Genomic DNA, 24,246 nt, shown 5'->3' on the forward strand with positions numbered 1-24,246 from the left:
AGGATTTGATTAGTTTGTTTTCAAGCTGCTTAAATTTGCATGAATGCTGCATACACTCAAAATTATTTGCATTGCATTGACCATCCCTACACAGCAATACCCCAGCCAGGAGTCAGATTAAGCAAAGTGAGAAGCTGCAGCACCTCCTGTAGGTTTCATTCTGGGTTTGTTTTAGGAGTAAATCACAGAAGAGCAGCATCCCTCCTCAGGCAGTCTAGTCAGTCTAGTTGAGCCAGAGGGGTTTCGGGGGGGGGGGGGGGGGGCTCTTACTTGTTCACCTGACATAGCCAGAGATTGTGTCAATCAAGAAATTGGGGGGGGGGGGGGGCTCTTACTTGTTCACCTGACATAGCCAGAGATTGTGTCAATCAAGAAATTGGTTGTGTTGACTACTACTAACCTATCACTCACAGCAGTAAAATCAGTGCCAGGGGTGTTCGTCTGTTCCAGGTGTGCACGCTTAAAGTGTACCAGAGACGAGAAGTGTCTCTGGTACAATACCAAACTGGGAGTCTAAAGCCAATTAAATTACCTCTTTTTCTTGTACTTAACTTTAAGAGAATCAGAAAAAAAGAGTGCATGTGTGTAAACACCTACTCTGCTCTTTGTTTCATCTTTCATTGCTCAGTCTTTGTTATCAGCTCTGATAAAATCTCTGACTGAGCATTCAGTCTAGCTTTGCCCCAGAATTATAGCCAAGTCAGCCATCTGTAATGTCTTTTCAAGCCTGCCCTCTTGTGGCTCTGATTTCCTGCTATGTATCCTCGTAGCAGGAAGACAGAGCCAGGAGGGGGCAGGCTTGGGCTTGAAAAGACATCACAGAAGACTGACTCAGCTATAATCATTCCGGGGCAAAGCTAGACAATGCTCAGTCAGATATTTTATCAGAGCTGATAACAAGACTGAGCAGTGAAAGTTAAAACAAAGAGCAGAGTAGGGGTTTACTGAGACGTTCCCATTGATATAAATGGTAAAATACAGGAGGGTACTTCATCTCTGGTTCTCTTTAAGCATTAAGATCAAAGCTGATTCCCCACATCCTCAAAGACCAACACCCTCCTACACCCCCTCCCCCCCCCAAAAAAATTTTTTCCATGACTTTTCAGGTTGTAAATTTTGCTGCCCAGTGGAGGCAGAGCTTTGCGCCGTAGCTCTGCCTCCATCTCCACTCAATCTCCACCTCTTTCCACCCAGTGAAAGAATACAGAGGGGCGGGGAGAGGTGGAGATTCACTGGAGCAGAGGCAGAGCTACTGAGAAAAACTCTGCCTCTTCCAGGAAGCGATCGCAGAATTTTGCCCTGGGGATTTCAGGGGGGATAAATACCTCATTCTGCCGCGGGAATGTGGCGAATCAGCTTTGATCTTAATACTTAAGTTAACTGTACAAGAAAAAAAAAGAGGTAATTTATTGGCGAAAGCCTGCCTGAGTGGCCATTGTGTAGCATAATTTCTGATGAAGCATTTTAATAGTAAATACTGTTCTGTAATTATTCCAGACTTTCTGTGAACTGATCATGTGGGATCATTTCAGACTCGCCTATGATGCAATCTATTCATGCAGAACTAAAATGTGGTGGGGACAAATACCCATCTTCTATACAATACAGAATCCTGCCATCTTTCACATACGTGACATGCTGGAAACCTCTTCTTCATGGCAGGGTAGGGGCACTGCTGATTAATGTCCTCAAATCCTAACAGTGCATGGTTTGCAGGTAACCTCAGACTTGCATAGGTGGGTTTATTAGTGTCTCAATTATGTGGACAGCTACAACACAGTAGAATCTGAGACGATACATCTAGCTGTGGATATGGACGCTTTGCTGTGCACTATCCCAGCCAAAGTGGTTTAAGAAGAAACTCAACTTCTACTGTGATAGACAAGGTAAAACCAATGTCTACCACCACTTTAGAAGTATGGCTTAGGAGTCTCTGTATGTCTTGAGGGCTTTCTCAAAAGCAGCTCTCAGTTGCAGTATTTCTTGCAATCATACTGAAAGAAAGTGAAAGGAGCGCTCTATGGTGTAATACAGCAAGTTGACGCCAAAGAAGCAGTAAGGAGTACGCATTTTGACAGTAGCTAGTCATCAGCCCTGACGAAGACTTGTGCGTTGAAATGCGTGGTCCTTTCGGCAATCGGAGAAAGCTAACGGACAACTTGACCCTTCTACAGGGGATAGCACCCACTGCCGTTAACCATGGATCGAGTTCCGAGTAGCTTTCTGTGATTAAGATACATATCTGATTCTGTTAATTTTCTGCACGTACATTTATAAGTGTAAGTTGTGTTGTATGAAAGAAGGTATTACACCATAAAGCTTCTCCTTTCACTTTCTTCCAGTGAGGACAATACCAAGTTTATGCAGCCCTACAATCCCCTGGTCTCGTCTATGAAAATATCTCAGAAAAGAGAGGTCAGCCCATATTGTCATTTTGACAAAGAGCCCATCAAATCACTGATGGACAGACTTTTCGAATGCATCCGGATATTGGCCACAACCACCACACTCTAGAGCACATCATTGCGCTAAGCGTCAGTTCATCCATGTGTTACCTAGATGGTGAGAACCAGGTCACAGTCAGCTAACAACCTTCTCATTCTCATCTATAACATACCAACTATACAGGTAGAATCGCTCTTTCCTCCAAGCTGATCAGATAATGTGAAAAATCTTAATCCACAACAGATTTCAAGGCAGTTATGACACACAGTGGTCACTCTGGGAACTGTACCCGAGTACACATAGGACATTTTTGGCTTTAGTGGGAATATTTGAAACCGCATGCTGAGGACAACACATGGTGCATATCAGTAGAGTTGGGCTAGATTCCACCCATTTCACAAGTTTTAGCTCACTCTAAAACTGACACCGGAAGACAAAGCTTTGACTTCTTTCTGTTTGAAATGAAAAGTCTGTATGACTACTGAATACAGATATTAACCAAGCAAGAGCACTGTGTAAAACTGAGTTCAGGGTACTGCTGTAGCTTGTTACTATGTAAAGCATTCTCATTAGCAACTGGGGCCCACTGGTGATTGCTCCTGCGCTTGCAGTCGCACAAGTGCTTGAAACAGCGATCCATGGTGCTTTTATTTTGCTGTAAATAATCATTTAAAAAAAAATAAAGTACCTGCCAGGTCTCTGGATGTCAATACTTGCTGCCTTCCAGTACTTAGCCCCGCCTCCTCGCACAAAACATCACAGGTGTTTCTATATCTCCAATTAGGAAAGCACCGATGACCTGTGCTGGGGGCGGAGCTAAGCAACAGAAGCCGTACCTTGGGAGACTTTAACCTTTGTTCAAACAGGGAAATCGCCAACAAAATTGCTGCAAAATCACTTTTCATAAGCGATTTTGCAGCACTCCTATTTTATGTATTGGAGCAAAAATCACTTAAAAAAAACAAAACACAAAAAACTGTACTGCATACACAATTTGGCCAAATCGCAAACACAGGTGTGGATTCTGTTTGGGCGGCGATCGTCTACAATCCCAATGCGCAGCTGGAAGCGCTCTAGTGGGCACCAGGCCTAACCAGCTCTGATCTCACATGCAGCTGCAATAAGAACGGATTAGATTTTACTAAGGATAGAGACAGAAAGAATACCCAAGCAGCTCAGTGCGACACAAAACCACTAGGTAAGTATAGGGGACTGAAAGAGACCAAAACACCCTCCTATGTTGAATTATCACAAATACCTTCTGTTTTAAGAAGGCAAATTACACATTGCTTTTTAGTAGGAGGGCTTTTCAGTACCCTATACCTTCCTAGTGGTTCTGGATCACCTCGAGCATACTTGGGTATTCTTCTGTACTGGTCCAAGCCCTATCCCATATCAATCCCAGCCATGCACTGAGGAGGACAGTATGAAACAGGCTGACTGCATGTGGGGTGGATGTGGCTCTGTAAATTTTATAAGCTTAGAGACGAGAAATAAAGCGGTTCCAGCTGTTCTGGATGTAGGCCTGGCTTCAGGGGCATAAAAGTATGATTTGCATATTCAGCAGTGATGTATTATGGGTAACCACAGTTGCTCACTTAAATCTGAATTAGCGCTAACACCAGTTTTAAGAAGGCAAATTACACTAAGGATACAGAGTGACCTGTGTCTCCACAAGCTAAAGCCGCATCCAGAATTCGCACCTTTACATAAAACACAGGCTGGAATAGTCCATGTGACCATCTATCCAACAATAATGCTAATGAACAGATGTTTTTCACATAGGAGAGTGCCAGAGTTTTGACCAAGGAGGAGTCTTCCTGTGTTAATTCTTGAACAGGCTATGACTTGCGAAATGAGTGAGATCTACCACATCCCTACACGTTATACTGGCTCTGTTGCTCAACCAACCACAGTACACAATCACACTAGCTGGGCACTGCAGAAGGTGGCACTCAGTATACCACTCACACCAGCAGTGCACAGCAAGGGACAACACACAATGTATGCACATACACCAGTTCTATCAGCGCTCTGAGAAGGACAGCACAACGTGCATGGACACACCAGCCCTGCCAATGCACACAAGAGAATGGCACACGGTATACACAGTTACATTGGCCCCCAATGATACACAACTGAGAACAGCATACAGTGTGTGCAACTCACATCAGCCCCAGCAGCATTCACATTCCCACAAGGAGACATGCATAAGGAATCGGACATTTGGGGTCCTCAGCAGCAGAAAGGGGAACTGTAGTCTGGAATATAGGGCATGCACAGCACATTCCATCATCTGTATGATATGCATGTCACATGTCACCGACATGGTCAGCTAAAGCATGTGCAGGGTCCCAGTTATCTTTCACTACATGGCAAACCGTTTCCAGGGATTTCAGGGCATTGTGGGTGGTAGAATTATCCAGATCCAGTGGGTTCATTGTGACACAGAGCTGCCGCAGCTTCACGTTCCGGTGTCCTTCCAGCTTCTTGGCAAACTGCAGCAGGCCAGGCGACGTAATGCAATTGGAACTGCAGAAGGGGAAAGACAAAAAGTCCATGCTTATAACTATTAAATGGAGCATTCTATTGTCACCTAAAAATTGCTATAGTCCTGTATCACAGCTGCACAAAACCTTTTCTTGTAATTTAAGAGGAACCCAAGGTGAGGGACCTATGGAAGCTGCCATATTTATTTCCTTTTAAAGGATACCCGAAGTGACATGTGACATGATGAGATAGACATATGTATGTACAGTGCCTAGTACACAAATAACTATGCTGTGTTCCTTTTTCTCTTTCTCTGCCTGAGAGTTAAATATCAGGTATGTAAGTGGCTGACTCAGACCTGACTCAGACAGGAAGTGATTACAGTGTAACCCTCACTGATAAGAAATTCTTCTTTTTATCTCTTTCTTGCTCTCAGAAGCCATTTTCTGCAAGGAAAGTGTTTTATAGTTGGAATTTCTTATCAGTGAGGGTCACACTGTAGTTATTTCCTGTCTGAGTCGGGACTGAGTCAGCTACTTACATACCTGATATTTAACTCTCAGGCAGAGAAAGAAAAAATGGAACACAGCATAGTTATTTGTGTGCTAGGCAATGTACATACACATGTCTATCTCATCATGTCACTTCGGGTATCCTTTAAACAATACTAGTTGCCTGGCAGTGCTGCTGATCTTTCTGGTCAATAGGGTCAAAATCACATACCTGAAACAAGCATGCGGCTAATCGTGTCAGATTTGTGAGACAACTGATCTGCATGCTTGTTCAGGGTCTATGGCTGAGCGTATTAGAGGGAGAGAATTAGCAGGAAAGCCAGGCAATGTGCATTATTTAAAAGGAAAACAAACAGGTCAGCCTTCATATTCCCTCTCACCTCAGGTTAATGTTATATTCCACTTTCAGTGGACCTCACCGATAAGAAATTACAGCCATGAAACTCTTGCCTAGGAGAGAACAGCTTATGAGTGCAGGGAATAGATAAAAGAGGGGCATTAGCGCTTCATATATTTTAGCTCTAGGACACTAAAAAGACGCTGTGAAAGACTGTCAGTTCATAAAAATTGTAACTACACATGTGTAAGATTCTAGGATGCAACGCTCCCTTCCCAATCTGTCCCTGTGTAGATTCCAGGATGTGAGTCAGGCCCTGCACTAAATACCCCCGTCGCTTGTTCATGCACGTGCTTGTGCACCCATTCAATCGCTAATTATTGTTGCCAATCATTCATTAAAGTTTTTTCTTTTTTGTAAGTTAAAGTGACAGTGTCACAATAAAACAAACATCTCCTCCCACAGGCAAATATTAACCGCACCTAATTAATCCCTTGTGTCGTCCATACTTGGTTTTAAAGCGAATGGGAACCAGTTTTTAAAAGTCAGCTACTCACCTAAGGAGAGGGAGGCTCTGGGTCCCATACAGTGTTGCCAACTCATCCCTTTAATTACTGACACATATGAATTATACAGGTTTTGTGGCTAGGTAGATGCAGTTCAGGCACTGATTATGTGCAGAATGGCCCCAGAACCTGCATAACTTAGATGTGTCAGTAATTAAAGGGATGAGTTGGCAACACTGGTCCCATAGAGCATTCCCTCTCCTCTCCCGGTGGCCGCTGTTGTCCTGGCTCCCCCGTAGCGGTATTCGACCATATCGGTCAAATACCACTGTCTCCCGGCCAAAGGGAGGCTTCGGAAATGCTTTGGGAGCCCGAGTGCTCTCGAAGACGGGCCGCTCTACACTGCGCACGCGCGCTCCCTCTATGACGCACTCGCGTGTGCGCTGCCTGTCTTCGGGAGGACTCAGCTCCCGAAGACTTAGCAGTTGCGGATGCGAACGGGGGAGACAGCGCAGCACGGAGGGCACCCGGAGAGAAAAGGGAAGGCTCATTAGGACCGAGCCTTCCCTCTCCTTAGGTGAGTATCTGCTTTTTTTTTTTTTTTTTTTTTAATCTGGGGTTACACTAGCTTTAAAGTAAATCTTAGATATATATATACCGTATTTTTCGGAATATAAGACGCTCCGGAATATAAGACGCACCTAGGTTTAGAGGATAAAAATCGGGGAAAATAAAAAATACAGTTTACCTAGGTGCGTCCAAGTTCCAGGAGCGTCTTGTGGACATTGCCCCCTTCCCAAGATCTCTATCTAAGCTACACTAATGCCTGCTACCTTACAAGCTACACTAACCCCCTGCCACCCCCAGCAGCTCCATTAACCACATTCATTATGCTTTTCCGTTTTTTTTGACCCCCTGTTGGTAGCCAAAGAGACCCCTTTAGGCAGCCAGTGGGCCTCAGCCAGGCAGTATGTGCGGCCATTTGTCCCCCTCTTATACGCAGCCCTGGAGTTATAAGAGCCACCAGTCAGATGCGGGTCAGTGCAGAGCGGCAGGTATGGCAGCATACTGTGGCCGCGATCGGTATGGATGTCGAGGAGGCGGCCGGAGATCAGCCTGCTTGGCACTAAGTAAGAGGCATGCTATTCATGCAGAGCGCAGCGGAAGGCGTTATTACCGATCCGGGATCCAGCCGACGAGTCCTCCATCTGCTTCTCTATCTTCAATACCGGCTCGCGCTGACCCCCGTCCTGTTACTTCCTGGTCTGACGCTCTCTCACTGCGTGACCTCGGCGGCTCACGTGCGTCAGGGTCACGCAGTGAGAGAGCGTCAGACCAGGAAGTAACAGGACGGGGATCAGCGCGAGCCGGTATTGAAGATAGAGAAGCAGATGGAGGACTCGTCGGCTGGATCCCGGATCGGTAATAACGCCTTCCGCTGCGCTCTGCATGAATAGCATGCCTCTTACTTAGAGCCAAGCAGGCTGATCTCCGGCCGCCTCCCCGACATCCATACCGATCGCGGCCACAGTATGCTGCCATACCTGCCGCTCTGCACTGACCCGCATCTGACCGGTGGCTCTTATAACTCCAGGGCTGCGTATAAGAGGGGGACAAATGGCCGCATATACTGCCTGGCTGAGGCCAATATGCCAGTGCTAAATTGTTAACATTTGGAATATAAGACGCACTGACTTTTTCTCCCCACTTTTGGGGGAGAAAAAGTGCGTCTTATATTCCGAAAAATACGGTATATATTAATAGATAGATAATAATCTATCTATATACACACTTGGGATGAGGGACCAATGAGGCTGAATGCGTCAGGAGGAAGCCCCGTGTGTGTGTGTGTGTCTGTGTGTGAGTGTCTCAACAATAGACATTGCATTGCCTGATGTGAATGATGCCTCGCACAAAAGAGCTCTCAGAAGACCTACGATTAAGAATTGTTGACTTGCATAAAGCAGGAAAGGGTTATAAAAGTATCTCCAAAAGCCTTGCTGTTCAGCAATCCACGATAACACAAATTGTCTATGAATGGAGAAAGTTCAGCAGTGCTGCTACTCTTCCTAGGAGTGTCCGTCCTGTAAAGATGACTGCAAGAGCACAGCACAGAATGCTCAATGTGGTGAAGAAGAATCCTAGAGTGTCAGCTAAAGACTTACAAAAGTCTCTGGCATATGCTAAAATACCTGTTAGTAAATCTACAATACATAAAACACTAAACGAGAATGGATTTCATGGGAGAATACCACAGAGGAAGCCACTGCTGTCCAAAACAAACAAACAAAAAAAACATTGCTGTATGTTTAAAGTTTGCAAAAGAGCACTTGGATGTTCCACAGCAGTACTGGCTAAATATTCTGTGGACAGGTGAAACCAAAGTTGAGTTGTTTGGAAGAAACACTACACTATGTGTGAAGAAAAAGAGGCACATTACACCAACATCAAAACATCATCCCAACTGTGAAGTATGGTAGTGGGGGCATCATGGTTTGGGGCTGCTTTGCTGCGTCAGGGCCTGGATGGATTGCAATCAAAGGAAAAATGAATTCCAAAGTTTATCAAGATATTTTGTGGTTAGAACTTAAGGCCATCTGTCCACCAGCTGAAGGTCAGCAGAAGATGGGTGTTGCAACAGGAAAACAACCTAAAGCATAGAAGTAAATAAACAACAGAATGGCTTAAACAGAAGAAAATACACCTTCTGGAGTGGCTCAGAGTCCTGACCTCAAACTGATTGAGATGCTGTGGCAGAACCTCAGGTAACCGATTTACATCAGACATCCCAAGAATATTGCAGAACTGAAACAGTTCTGTAAAGAGGAATGGTTAAGAATTACTCCTGACCATTGTGCACGTCTGATCTGCAACTACAGGAAACGCCTGGTTGAAGTTATTGCTGCCAAAGGAGGTTCAACCAGTAAATCCAAGAGGGTTCACATACTTTTTCCACCTGCACAGTGAATGTTTACATGCAGGCTCGGACAGCCACCGATGGTCCCATCGGTGGGCCCCGACTGCCCCGCCTCCTGGGGGCCCCAGAGCTAAGAGGGAGGGGGGCACAGCTTGGAAGGGGGGGGAATTGGGCACAGAGCGGCGGGGGGGGGTAAGCCCCCCCCCCTCCCTCACCTAGGGGCCCCCCCTCCTCCAGAAGTGCAGCCAGCAGCGAGCGGATAATAGCTGCAGAGCTTCAGATGATGCTAGCTCCACTCCGCATGCCGCTGCTGCTCTGCTGGTCTCTGTCTCCTACAGTGACGCTGTCCAATCACGCTCTCGCAGTACTTCCTGCGAGAGCGTGATTGGACAGCGTCACTACAGGAGACGGAGACCAGCAGGGCAGCAGCAGCGGCATGCGGAGCGGAGCTAGCATCATCTGAAGCTCGGTAAGCTATTCTCCGCTCGCTGTTGGCTGCACTTCTGGAGGAGGGGGGTGCGTGGAAGGGGGGGCCCTAGGTGAGGGAGGGGGGGAGGCTTCCCCGCTGATCTGTGCCCACTGACCACCCTTCCAAGCTGGGGGGTCACTTGCATTTTGTGGGGGTATCTGCCGCCAACCTGATTGCATTGTGTGGGGGTATCTGCAGCCAACCTGATTGCATTTTGTGGGAGTATCTGCCACCAACCTGATTGCATTGTGTGGGGGTATCTGCCGCCAACCTGATTGCATTTTGTGGGGGTATCTGCAGCCAACCTGATTGCATTTTGTGGGGGTATCTGCAGCCAACCTGATTGCATTTTGTGGGGGTATCTGCAGCCAACCTGATTGCATTTTGTGGGGGTATCTGCAGCCAACCTGATTGCATTTTGTGGGGGTATCTGCCGCCAACCTGATTGCATTTTGTGGGGGCATCTGTCGGCAACCTGATTGCATTTTGTGGGGGTATCTGCTGCCATTTGACTACTTTATGAATTATCATGAGGCATGTAACTACTTGAATATTTTATCTAAAATGTATCTGGTCAGACCTAATCTCTGTGAATAACACCGCTACTAATTTTGTGTTTTGTATTTTTTCTAGAGTACATGTGTATGTGAGCCCAAAATGGGGGGGGGGGGGGGGAATAGGAGAGGGGGGCGGGCCCCAGGCTGAAACTTCCTTGGTGGGCCCTTGGTGTCCCAGTCCGACCCTGTTTACATGGTGTGTTAAATAAAAACATGGAAACATTATTTGTGTGGTATTAGTTTAAAGCGGTTTTGTTTACCTTTTTAGAAACAAAAACTGCCATTTACCTGGGGCTTCTATCAGCCCCCTGCAGCCGGAATGTCCCGCACCGTCTTCCGATGCGCCGTTCCCCGCCGCTGGCACCGGTGTAATTATTCGCCTAACTAGACAAATAGGAGTGCAGCTGCGCGGCGGTGGCCGTGCCCATGCTCGCTACCACACACGTCAGCGGGAACTTACTGCGCAGGCGCAGTACAGGAAAACTTCATACTGTGCCTGCACAGTAAGCTCCCGATGACGCGCGTGGGAGCGAACACGCGTGCGGCCACGCCCGCGCAGCCGCACTTCTATTCATGTAGTTAGACAAATAAATACACTGGTGCCGGTGGCGGGGAACGGTGCATCGGGACATTCCAGCTCCAGGGGGCTGACAGTAGCCCCAGGTAAGTGGCAGTTTTTGTTTTTAAAAAGGTAAACAGAACCCCTTTAAGCAGACTGTGAATGTCTGTTGTTCGTGACTAATGCTACATACACACTTGAGATAAAAGTCTATGGAAAATGAAAGATCACAGACCAATTTTACCGCATTCCATGTAGTATGAGAGCCATACCTACACAGTCTATTCTATGGAGCTGAACTCCCCATCAGATAAAAATCTTTGCAAGATGCTGCGCACAAATATGCTGTACACATGCAACAGATCAGTATCTGCAAAAGATCTGTTCCTGCAAAATGCATTCATAGTCTATGATATCTGCAGATCCTCATACACACCTTGTTTAACAGACATTCATCTGCAGATCAGATCCACCAGGAGCTTAGCACAGGCATGACATGAGGTGGTATGTCAAAAAGCTGACACCAGTAGGATTACAAATGCAACAATTCAGCTGCATTAAACTACAGCTGGAAGGAGCTTGGTGACCAGGAGGTGGGAGGCGGAATAGTCTGACAAGCATGCAGAGTCAATTTGATTGGTCCATTTTCAAGCTGCATACATTTGCAACAACTTAAAGCGATCTTGAGCTGAAGCTCAGTATCAAAATCAGATACTCTCCTTAAGAGAGGGAAGCCTCAGGATCCTATTGTGGCTTCCCTGCTGTGTAACGCTGCTCCCCTGCAGTTTGGGGCAGCACTTCTTCCCATCTTGCAGCATGGCCACGCAGTACACAAGCGAGCTTGGCCGCGCAGGATCAGTAACACAGAGCCCGCTACTCTGGCTTACTCTGCAGCCACGATGCAGTGAGAAGAGCAACGCAGCCCTGTTGTGATTAGCGACAACGCATTGTCACTAATCTTCTGGGGGCCGCGTTCAGTGACGGGGGATATTAGAATACAGAAGGGAAGCCTCAATAGAATCCTGAGGCTTTCTTCTCTTTAGGTAAGTATCTAATTTTGTACCTGAACTTCGGCTCGGTTACACTTTAACCATCTGTTGTAATCCCAAAGATTGCACACCAATCATCCAGCAAAGGTGGCGGGTGCAGGAGCAAGTAGCCACTGGTGATATGATTGTAACTGTTCCTTGACAAAAGGGACTGCAAAACGATTGTCTGTTTTACAAATATGGTGATGGAGCAATAATAAGTTCGTTAAAGTTTTGTGCTTTTGGTACTTGTATTAACCATCTCTAGACTGTATAGGTAAACAGAAGTTTATCACACACCTGACATCCAAGTAGTGAACAGAAGAGGAAGAATCTGCAGCATACAGATCAGCCAGTGCAATAAAGCCTTTGTTCCCTGGAGGAGAAAAATGGCATATAAGCCTCACCGATCTGATCACAAATCTACTTAATTATAACAAGTCACACAACACTCATTCATTCATGCATATTAACAAATCTACTGTGCACCAATCATCACTATCACAGAGATGCATCAGTCATCACTAGAGAGTCACAGAGATGCACAATCATTACCACAGACCTGCTCTGCCCCAATCCCTAATTACCACAGACCTGCTCTGCCCCAATCCCTAATTACCAAAGACCTGCTCTGCCCCGACCCCTACTTACCACAGACCTGCTCTGCCCCGACCCCTACTTACCACAGACCTGCTCTGCCCCGACCCCTACTTACCACAGACCTGCTCTGCCCCGACCCCTACTTACCACAGACCTGCTCTGCCCCGACCCCTACTTACCACAGACCTGCTCTGCCCAATCCCTAATTACCACAGACCTGCTCTGCCCCAATCCCTAATTACCACAGACTTGGTCTGCCCAAATCCCTAACTACCACAGACCTGTTCTACCTCAATCCCAAATTACCACAGATCTGCTCTACCGCAATCACAACACAGGGGCTAAAGATTCTGGATTGCGTTAAAACAACAAGTAAACTGTATGCAGCTTCAAACTGGGATTTGATTGGCCCAGTTTTCTACAATCTGCAATTACCACAGACCTGCTCTACCCCGACCCCTAATTACCACAGACCTGCTCTACACTGACCCCTAATTACCAGAGACCTGCTCTACCCCGACCCCTAATTAGCAAAGACCTGCTCTACCCCGACCCCCAATTACCACAGATCTGCTCTACCCCGACCCCTAATTACCACAGATCTGCTCTACCCCGACCCCTAGTTACCACAGACCTGCTCTACCCCGACCCCTAACTACCACAGACCTGCTCTGCCCCAATCCCTAATTACCACAGACCTGATCTGCCTCTATCCCTAATTACCACAGACCAGCTCTGCCCCGACCCCTAATTACCACAGACCTGCTCTGCCCCAATCCCTAACTACCAAAGATCTGCTCCACTCCAATCCCTAACTACCAAAGATCTGCTCCACCCCAATCCCTAATTACCAAAGATCTGTTATAAGCCACACACATTTATATATGTAGAGGGAGAAACTGCTTTCTTGGCCGTGGCACTGACATCACTGTGGGAGAGGTTTCATCACAATATCAGGCCTTTAGACTGATTCTCACTGGGCACAGATCTTCTCTACATGTAACCAGGCTGCCCACAAACCTACTCCACACTGATCTCAAATGTACACTCAGCACAGATCCACTCCATACCAGTTCACTATAATCCCACCAGTGCCCCTCAGCTTACTTAGCCGATTTCCGCTCAGCTTCAGGATCTTCAGAGTTGGATTTTTCTTCAGAGCAGCAACAAACTGAGCAAAAAACTGCTTGGATGTTTTCTCAAACAGACGACAGTAGGAGAATTTGATTTCTGTGAAGAGAATATTGCGGTCAGGCTACTATGGTTTGTTAGTGGACACTACTTAAACCAAGAGCTACACAAACGGCAAATGTGCATCACAGACTAAGAACAAACCTACCTTCTAGTCTGGAATGATTCATTAAGTGCAGAATTCCCACCTGAACGTCTGTCATGTTCAAGCCATCGAAGCTGAGTCTGCGTAATGCTGGGTTATATTCTGCAAATGCACAATATAGAAGTCAGAGATAATCACAGGACAGTAAAACTCCACCTAATACAAAAGCTCCACTCCCTACATGGTATCGCACTGACACATCATTCTGATTTTATAGCAGTACAAATTCAAATACAGGTGAGAAAGCAGCTCTGGAAAACTCCATCCAGCACAAGCCCAGATTCTCACCAGCTTACATGTTGCCATCGGATCAGAAGTCATCAGTGCAACCCCGTCTGCTACATGTTGAGCTAATGCGGGGCATACACGGCACAGATTCTTCTTATCAATCGAGCCGCTGATGGCTCGATTGATAATTTCTGACATGTCCGATTACGCGGGGGATCGATTCCTGGCTCGATCCCTGCGGGCGGACAATAGGCAAAAACGAAGCGCTGATAAGCGCTGAGAAGGAAGTGCCCACGAAGACAAGCGGGGATCGATCCACGCGGACAAGCGGTGACGCGCCGGCATAGAGCCGCTGGCTCGATACCGGCGCAAAAGCGAGCCGTGTATGCCCAGCATAAGAAATTTAAAAAGTGTACCTGTAGGGGTGTGGCCAGGCTTATTACTTTTGACAACACCACAATCTCCTTCTACCCAGACTTCACCACGGAAGTCCAGAAGCAATGCGCTAAATTTACTGCTGCAAAAAGAAAGCTCCATGAAATATACCTCCCCTATGCAATGACCTGCCCTGCAAAACTAAGGGCGATTGCTTATTAAAATGTTAGAGACACTGAAGCGGAAAAAAAAAAAATGATATAATGAATTGGTTGTGTAGTACGGATAATTGCTAGAAGCTTAGTAGCAAAGAAAATATTCTCATATTTTTATTTTCAGTCATATGTTTTTTATAACATTGTATCATTCGCTAATATTTGCAGTTTACACACTACTCAGCATTCTAAATGTCTTTACAGAGCAGTCTTGAGAACTATTGATCTGTCCTCTGGCAGAGAAAAAGAAAATACATTTACAGACACTTGAGATAATAAGCTTCAGACGACAGAGCTCTCTGCAACTTTGAAAGTCGTGGAGCTCAATGGCTTTTTTGCACCGATAACAACTGGAGTTTCTTAACTCTTCCTGTACTGGAAACAATATTAGACTTATGGCTCTGCTCCTAATGTTTTATTTCTTAACTGTACTACACATACAAAATCATTTTTATTTTTTATTTTTTTTGCTTCAGTGTCTCTTTAAATGTAATTAAATGTTTTTTACTGATCCAGGAGGAGGATCACCGATGGATTGAGGCCCGACCACGTTGCCCTAATGGCACCTTTCCAGCACGATAAGGTACTTTTCTTCTCTACTTGCTCTTACACATCCAAGCTGAGTACCTGGATGGCAGCACTTAATCGCCTCTCCCTTGGAAAACACTCCCCTCTCTCATCCATGCAGCTCTGTAGTCCCCTTTTTTGTCTCCCCGCTCGTATTGTACACTCCTGACCTAGATTATTCGATCACAAGATGATGCTGGCCACACAAACAATATCCACTCTCCCTTTGCTACTTAAACTGGATCTTTATTTGTCACTAAACCTGGAGACATGTTGGCTATAAACTTCTGGTGTTATGCCTGTCCCAGATCTATGCCTCATGTGTGTACCAACCGTTTTGTTTCATCCAAAGTGGCTTCCACTCCTCCTTTCCCCTGTATGGTTTTATGGGTTTGCGGGATTTCTGCTCATGTCTGTCTGCAGGATCCCTTCACCAAACCAGACCTACCACGACATAACGTCATCTCTTGACACCCGTGACACAGGGGTACACCCTCAATGACTGGGCTCACCCTGATCATGTGCATGAGGTGCCAGTGACAGAGCTCACTCTTATCACAAGCAGGAGTTGGCATTGACGGGGTACATGGTCAGAGTTAATAGTTGTCAGTGATGGAATACACCTTGATTACATGTAAGGGAGGTAACCGATACACTCTGCTCACACACAAGAGACACTAGTGGCAGTGTATACCTCATCACACAAAGTTGTCAATAATTAGGCATACACCGCCATTAACCACTTGAGGACCACAGTCTTTTCGCCCCTTAAGGACCAGAGCCTTTTTCTCCATTCAGACCACTGCAGCTTTCACGGTTTAATGCTCGGTCATACAACCTACCACCTAAATGAATTTTACCTCCTTTTCTTGTCACTAATACAGCTTTCTTTTGATGCTATTTGATTGCTCCTGCGAGTTTTACTTTTTATTATATTCATCAAAAAAGACATGAATTTTGGCAAAAAAATGATTTTTTTAACTTTCTGTGCTGACATTTTTCAAATAAAGTAAAATTTCTGTATACATGCAGCGCGAAAAATGTGGACAAACATGTTTTTGATAAAAAAAACCCCATTCAGTGTATATTTATTGGTTTGGGTAAAAGTTATAGCGTTTACAAACTATGGTGCCAAAAGTGAATTTTCCCATTTTCAAGCATCTCTGACTTTTCTGCGCACCTGTCAGGTTTCATGAGGGGCTAAAATTCCAGGATAGTACAAATACCCCCCAAATGACCCCATTTTGGAAAGAAGACATCCCAAAGTATTCAGTGAGAGGCATGGTGAGTTCATAGAAGATTTTATTTTTTGTCACAAGTTAGCGGAAAATGACACTTTCTGACAAAAAAAAGAAAAAAAAAAAAGTTTCCATTTCTTCTAACTTGCAACAAAAAAAAAATGAAATCTGCCACGGACTCACTATGCTCCTCTCTGAATACCTTGAAGTGTCTACTTTCCAAAATGGGGTCATTTGTGGGGTGTGTTCACTGTCCTGGCATTTTGGGGGGTGCCTAATTGTAAGCACCCCTGTAAAGCCTAAAGATGCTCATTGGACTTTTGGCCCCTTAGCGCAGTTAGGCTGCAAAAAAGTGCCACACATGTGGTATTGCCGTACTCAGGAGAAGTAGTATAATGTGTTTTGGGGTGTATTTTTACACATACCCATGCTGGGTGGGAGAAATATCTCCATAAATGACAATTGTTTTATTTTTTTTTACACACAATTGTCTATTTATAGAGATATTTCTGCCACTCAGCATGGGTATGTGGAAAAATACACCCCAAAACACATTATACTACTTCTCCTGAGTACGGCGATACCACATGTGTGGCACTTTTTTGCACCCTAACTGCGCTAAGGGGCCCAAAGTTCAATGAGTACCTTTAGGATTTCACAGGTCATTTTGAGAAATTTCGTTTCAAGACTACTCCTCGCGGTTTAGGGCCCCTAAAATGCCAGGACAGTATAGGAACCCCACAAATTACCCCATTTTAGAAAGAAGACACCCCAAGGTATTCCGTTAGGAGGATGGTGAGTTCATAGAAGATTTTTTTTTTTTGTCACAAGTTAGCGGAAATTGATTTTAATTGTTTTTTTTCACAAAGTGTCATTTTCCGCTAACTTATGACAAAAAATAAAATTTTCTATGAACTCACCATACTCCTAACGGAATACCTTGGGGTGTCTTCTTTCTAAAATGGGGTCATTTGTGGGGTTCCTATACTGCCCTGGCATTTTAGGGGCCCTAAACCGTGAGGAGTAGTCTTGAAACCAAATGTCGCAAAATGACCTGTGAAATCCTAAAGGTACTCATTGGACTTTGGGCCTCTTAGCGCACTTAGGGTGCAAAAAAGTGCCACACATGTGGTACCGCCGTACTCAGGAGAAGTAGTATAATGTGTTTTGGGGTGTATTTTTACACATACCCATGCTGGGTGGGAGAAATATCTCTGTAAATGACAATTGTTTGATTTTTTTTTACACACAATTGTCCTTTTACAGAGAGATTTCTCCCACCCAGCATGGGTATGTGTAAAAATACACCCCAAAACACAATATACTACTTCTTCTGAGTACGGCGATACCACATGTGTGACACTTTTTTGCAACCTAGGTGCGCTAAGGGGCCTAACGTCCTATTCACAGGTCATTTTGAGGCCTTTGGATTCTAGACTACTGCTCACGGTTTAGGGCCCCTTAAATGCCAGGGCAGTATAGGAACCCCACAAGTGACCCCATTTTAGAAAGAAGACACCCCAAGGTATTCTGTTAGGAGTATGGTGAGTTCATAGAAGATTTTTTTTTTGTCACAAGTTAGCGGAAAATGACACTTTGTGAAAAAAAAAAAAACAATACATATCAATTTCCGCTAACTTGTGACAAAAAATAAAATCTTCTATGAACTCATCATACACCTAACAGAATACCTTGGGGTGTCTTCTTTCTAAAATGGGGTCACTTGTGGGGTTCCTATACTGCCCTGGCATTTTACGGGCCCAAAACTGTGAGTAGTCTGGAAACCAAATTTCTCAAAATGACTGATCAGGGGTATAAGCACCTGCAAATTTTGATGACAGGTGGTCTATGAGGGGGCAAATTTTGTGGAACCGGTCATAAGCAGGGTGGCCTTTTAGATGACAGGTTGTATTGGGCCTGATCTGATGGATAGGAGTGCTAGGGGGTGACAGGAGGTGATTGATGGGTGTCTCAGGGGGCAGTTAGAGGGGAAAATAGATGCAATCAATGCACTGGGGAGGTGATCGGAAGGGGGTCTGAGGGGGACCTGAGGGTTTGGCCGAGTGATCAGGAGCCCACACGGGGCAAATTAGGGCCTGATCTGATGGGTAGGTGTGCTAGGGGGTGACAGGAGGTGATTGATGGGTGTCTCAAGGTGTGATTAGAGGGGGGAAATAGATGCAAGCAATGCACTAGCGAGGTGATCAGGGCTGGGGTCTGAGGACGTTCTGAGGTGTGGGCGGGTGATTGGGTGCCCGCAAGGGGCAGATTAGGGTCTAATCTGATGGGTAACCGTGACAGGTGGTGATAGGGGGTGATTGATGGGTAATTAGTGGGTGTTTAGAGGAGAGAAGAGATGTAAACACTGCACTTGGGAGGTGATCTGATGTCGGATCTGCGGGCGATCTATTGGTGTGGGTGGGTGATCAGATTGCCCGCAAGGGGCAGGTTAGGGGCTGATTGATGGGTGGCAGTGACAGGGGGTGATTGATGGGTGGCAGTGACAGGGGGTGATTGATAGGTGATTGACAGGTGATCAGTGGGTTATTACAGGGAATAACAGATGTAAATATTGCACTGGCGAATTGATAAAGGGGGGTCTGAGGGCAATCTGAGCGTGTGGGCGGGTGATTGGGTGCCCGCAAGGGGTAGATTAGGGTCTAATCTGATGGGTAACAGTGACAGGTGGTGATTGATAGGTGATTGATGGGTAATTAGTGGGTGTTTAGAGGAGAGAATAGATGTAAACAATGGATTTGGGAGGTGATCTGATGTCGGATCTGCGGGCGATCTATTGGTGTGGGTGGGTGATCAGATTGCCCGCAAGGGGCAGGTTAGGGGCTGATTGATGGGTGGCAGTGACAGGGGGTGATTGATGGGTGGCAGTGACAGGGGGTGATTGATAGGTGATTGACAGGTGATCAGTGGGTTATTACAGGGAATAACAGATGTAAATATTGCACTGGCGAATTGATAAAGGGGGGTCTGAGCGTGTGGGCGGGTGATTGGGTGCCCGCTAGGGGTAGATTAGGGTCTAATCTGATGGGTAACAGTGACAGGTGGTGATAGGGGGTGATTGATAGGTGATTGATGGGTAATTAGTGGGTGTTTAGAGGAGAGAATAGATGTAAACAATGGATTTGGGAGGTGATCGGACGTCGGATCTGCGGGCGATCTATTGGTGTGGGTGGGTGATCAGATTGCCCGCAAGGGGCAGGTTAGGGGCTGATTGATGGGTGGCAGAGACAGGGGGTGATTGACTGGTGATTGACGGGTGATCAGGGGGGATAGATGCATACAGTACACGGGGGGAGGGGTCTGGGGGGGTCTGGGGAGAATCTGAGGGGTGGGGGGGTGATCAGGAGGGGGCAGTGGGCAGGGGGGGGGATAAAAAAAAAAATTGCGTTGACAGATAGTGACAGGGAGTGATTGATGGGTGATTAGGGGGGTGACTGGGTGCAAACAGTGGTCTGGGGGGTGGGCAGGGGGGGGTCTGAGGGGTGCTGTGGGCGATCAGGGGGCAGGGGGAGGGAAATCAGTGTGCTTGGGTGCAGACTAGGGTGGCTGCAGCCTGCCCTGGTGGTCCCTCGGACACTGGGACCACCAGGGCAGGAGGCAGCCAGTATAATAGGCTTTGTATACATTACAAAGCCTATTATACAATGTAAGTGCGGCGATCCGGGTGCTAGTAACCCGCCGGCGCTTCCGAACGGCCGGCGGGTTACTACGAGCGGTGGGCGGAGCCAGTCCCCGGCGGCTGATCGCGTCACGAATGACGCGATCGCCGCATAACCACTCCCGCAGCCGCCCCCGCCGATGGGCGTATTGCGGTCGTTTGGGCCCGGACTTTGCCGCCGCCCATCGGCTGGGGGCGGTCGTGAAGTGGTTAAACGATCCGGGACTGCATGCGTGCAGTTAAAACTACGGCGCACTTAAGCCTAAACCTGATACGGTGTAGTTTTAACACTGTCAGCTCCCCTTCACGGGACACCACCGAGCGTCTTAGCTGGCACAAAACTCAGTTCCGTACCTCGGTCAGTAGCTGATTTCATTGTCCCCCTGATAACTGTGAGCCAATCAGTGAGTAGGATGTGAAATATATTAAAAAAAAAAAAAAAAAAAAAAGGGCTCTGGCCATTAAAGTGAATGTTTACCAACTTAAAAATCAAAAAGTCAGATACTCACCTAAGGAGAGGTAATGGCTCGGTCCTAATGAGCCTTCCCTCTCCTCTCCCGGTGCCCGGTCCCGCGCAGGATCCCCCGTGGCAGTATTCGACCAGTTCGGTCAAATACTGCCACTTCCGTAGCCGAAGTGAGCTTTCGGAAGCCTTCGGGAGCACTCTGGCTCCCAAAGACAGGCCGCTCCATACTACGCATGCGCGAGCGCCCTCTATGACGCACTCGCGCGTGCGTAGTATGGAGCGGCCCGTCTTCGGAAGCCCGAGTGCTCCCGAAGACCTCCGAAGTCCCTGCGGCGGCAAACGGGGGAGCCAGCGCAGCACCGAGGGAGGAGAGGGAAGGCTCATTAGGACCGAGCCTTCCCTCTCCTTAGGTGAGTATCTGACTTTTGTATTTTTAAATTGGTAAACACTGGCTTTAAAGAGAAAATGAAGCAATTTTTTTTCTTTTTCATTAAATAATGGATTGGTGGTCGTGTGGTACAGATAATTACTAGATCATTCATAGCAAAGAAAATATTCTCATTTTTATTTTCAGTTACCGTATATAGTGTTTTTTATAACAGTGTACCATTCTGTAATATTTGCAGTTTGCACACTACTCAGCATTACTTTCTAAATTATTTTACAGAGCAGGCTAGTGAACTTTTTAACTGTCCTCTGCAGAGAAAAAGAAAATACAATGACTGACAGTTGAGATAAAAAGCTTCAGAAGGCAGAGCTCTCTGCCACTTTGAAAGTCGTAGAGATCAGTGGCTCTTTTGCATAGATAACAACTGGAGTTTCCTAACTCTTCCTGTACTGGAAACAACATTAGACTTATGTCTCTACTTCTAATGTTTTATTTGTTAGCTGTACTACACATGCAAAAGATTCCCTTTAACCACTTCAGGATTCTGCGTACGCTTAAGTACGCCCCTGAATCCTGAAGTGGTTTCCATGGAAACCGAGCGGCCGTTCCATGTCAGTTCACGGAGGGTGTCTCCGTGAACTCCCTGCGGGGAAGATCTTCCCCGCTGTTTACATACATACGGCACTGCTGCGCAGCAGCGCCGTAGAGGAGATCGGCGATCCCCGGCCTCTGATTGGCCGGGGATCGCCGGCATCTGATAGGCTGAAGCCTATCTGAGGCGGCGCAGGACGGAAATCCGTCCTGCGCCGCTCACAGGGGGAGGGAGAGGGAGGGATGGGAAAGGAAGCCAGAAAGCGCTGCGGAGGGGGGCTTTGAAGAGCCCCCCCCCCCGCAAGCGCAAGCAGCCAGCGGCGATCAGACCCCCCCCAGCAGGACATCCCCCTAGTGGGGAAAAAAGGGGGGGGGGGAAGTCTGATCGCCCTGCCTGCTATCTGATCTGTGCTGCGGGCTGAAGAGCCCCCGCAGCACAGATCAGCAAAAACACCCGGAAGTGGTTAAAGTGTAGCTGAGAAGGGCAAATAAAAAAATGAAACATACGTTGGGCTTCCTCCAGCCCTTTTCAGGTTGCTCATTCCCTTGCCAGCCATCCTCCTCTGCCTCCTGGATCCTTCACAATTCAGTCCAATAATCCCGTCAGTCAGCACCAGTCGGACGCAGTCCGGACTGAACCGCGGAGGATCCAGGAGGCGGATGAAGACGGCAAAGGAAAAAGCAGCCTGAAGTCCCAGTCCCAAACAGGTTAATGAATTAGGCGTGGTTACCTGTGATCGTCATTAGAACACGCTTAACGTCTTCCTGAAGTAAGATAACAGAATTGTCCAGAGAGAGTTCCACCAATGAGGGGGATGCCTTTAGTGCCGACACTAAACGCTCCACATCTAGTGGGTTATGAGGGAAGCGAAGGTCCAGCTGTTTCAAGCGATTCTCTGCAGAAATAAATGAAGTTACTAAACAGAGCTTGCGCCCAGCACCTGTCATAGCTCAGAGGAGCCAACAGAGAGCAGCATTAGGAGAATAAGTGGGAAGGCTTTACCTGTGAATTCTGCTGGCTCCGCAGCCACCACCACCCTATCACTGCTTTCCTCCACATCATAGCAGAGCAGCAGAGACTGCAGCCCAGGAAATGTGCGCAAGATGATCTGTGCCAGGTCCAGAGTACTGATATAAGTAATGAAGTCACTCAAAGAGAAAGCAGTGAGGCTGCAGCGGGGGTCCCGGGACAGCTCTGACAGAGCATCCAACAGCAGACTGATATTGGTCTGTATATCTGAGAGGAAGACAAAACAGTAATGAGGAATAATGCCCAAATAACTCATCTGGCCATACATGAAGCGATTTTCTAACAGACTTTTGATACAATCCGCCAGCAATCTGGAGGGGGGGGGGGGATACGATGTCAAATGTGGGAGAGACAGTGCTGCCGCCTCCTATTCCAGGCCGCCTCCTCTATAGTGGTTTCCCTTGAAATCCCGGGGCAAAATTCCATGACTTTCCAAGTCACAGATTTTGCTGCCCGGGGGAGGTAGATCTTTGCACAGCAGCTCTGCCTCCAGTCCACTCAACCACCGCCGATCTCCCTGCCCCTCTCAGTGAAAGAAGACAGAGGGGCAGGGAGAGGCGGAGATCGGCGGAGAATGACTGGACTGGAGGCAGAGCTACTACGCAAAGCTCTGCCTCTACCAGGAAGCAGAATCAGAATTTTGGCCTGGGGATTTCTGAGGGATTAAGACCTCGTTCTGCCGCGGTGATGTGGCGAATCAGTTTGGATTATAATGCTGATGCTATCTGCTTAACAAAAACAGGTATTCTAAATCGCTTCAGACTCTCTTTAAAGGGAACCTGAACTGAGTAAAATTATTTAAAATAAACACATGTGGTAACTTTAAATTAACATTACATAGTTGCCTTGCCATCAGATCCTCTCAAAACAAAAGTTCACCATTTTCTTCTGAAAATAATCCCTTCCAGTTCTGACAACATTTTGTCAGAACTGAAATAGATCAGTTGCTGTCAGTTATATATCAGTTGCTGTCAGTTATAGCTGAGAGGACAACTGATGTGCTAGGTAATGTCCATGTTTCCCTATGGCTCACGTGGACAGTGTTACAGTTGAACAGTGTGTTGACCAGAATGATGTTATGGGGTAATGGTCATTTTCAAAATGTAGGATGGAGAATTCCCTTTATCATAGTGGACAAACAGGATGTGGGAGAGGAGAAAGAGATTGAGGAGTAGACTACACAGGAGGGAAGTACGACTTGTGCATGTTTATTTTTACTTTTAATTTTCAGTTCAGGTTTTCTTTGAATAGGGTTTAGTATGTTTTTTTTCTGTTGATGTATATACATACCCTGAACTACTACTATACTCCACTCTATATACATACCCTGAACTACTACTATACTCTACTCTGTATACATACCATGAACTCTGTATTAAATATTAAAACATAGTAATTGAAAGTTTATTGACCTTAGGAGGAGGCGTGGAACCCAGCAGAGCCCAGTGACAGCCTAAGAAGTTGACCTTCACCACTGTGAGTGCTGCCGGCGATTTGTGCTGGATGATTGAGACTTCCAGTTAGTTGAGTTCCGGATAACAGTGACTCTGCTGTATTATATTACTCCAAGGGACCAGGAAAAGTAGTTTACTATATCAGAAGGGGTCATACATTGTATATTTATACAGTTGCATTTGCTGAGAACTGAGTTTACTATATCCAGAGGTTTACTATAATGAGATTCTACTGTAGTCTAAGTTTGTAATTAATTTTGTA

The 24,246-nt window shown here is 46.5% G+C and overlaps 1 protein-coding gene across 1 annotated transcript in view; it reads right to left on the reverse strand.

Moving 5' to 3' along the window:
- Positions 1–265: 265 nt before the first annotated feature.
- Positions 266–24,246, reverse strand: part of LRRC41 (leucine rich repeat containing 41) — a 34,005-nt gene continuing 10,024 nt past the window's right edge. Inside the window, exons 5-10 of the mRNA XM_068239584.1 lie at positions 22,504–22,737; positions 22,232–22,396; positions 13,760–13,858; positions 13,528–13,650; positions 12,121–12,196; positions 266–4,977 (exon numbers count right to left, since the gene is read on the reverse strand). Coding sequence (XP_068095685.1) covers positions 4,758–4,977; positions 12,121–12,196; positions 13,528–13,650; positions 13,760–13,858; positions 22,232–22,396; positions 22,504–22,737 — 917 coding nt within the window. The 3' untranslated portion in view covers positions 266–4,757. The remainder of the gene's footprint in view (positions 4,978–12,120; positions 12,197–13,527; positions 13,651–13,759; positions 13,859–22,231; positions 22,397–22,503; positions 22,738–24,246) is intronic.

The sequence above is a fragment of the Hyperolius riggenbachi genome, chromosome 6, assembly GCF_040937935.1.
Source record: "Hyperolius riggenbachi isolate aHypRig1 chromosome 6, aHypRig1.pri, whole genome shotgun sequence".
NCBI classification, from domain to species: domain Eukaryota; kingdom Metazoa; phylum Chordata; class Amphibia; order Anura; family Hyperoliidae; genus Hyperolius; species Hyperolius riggenbachi.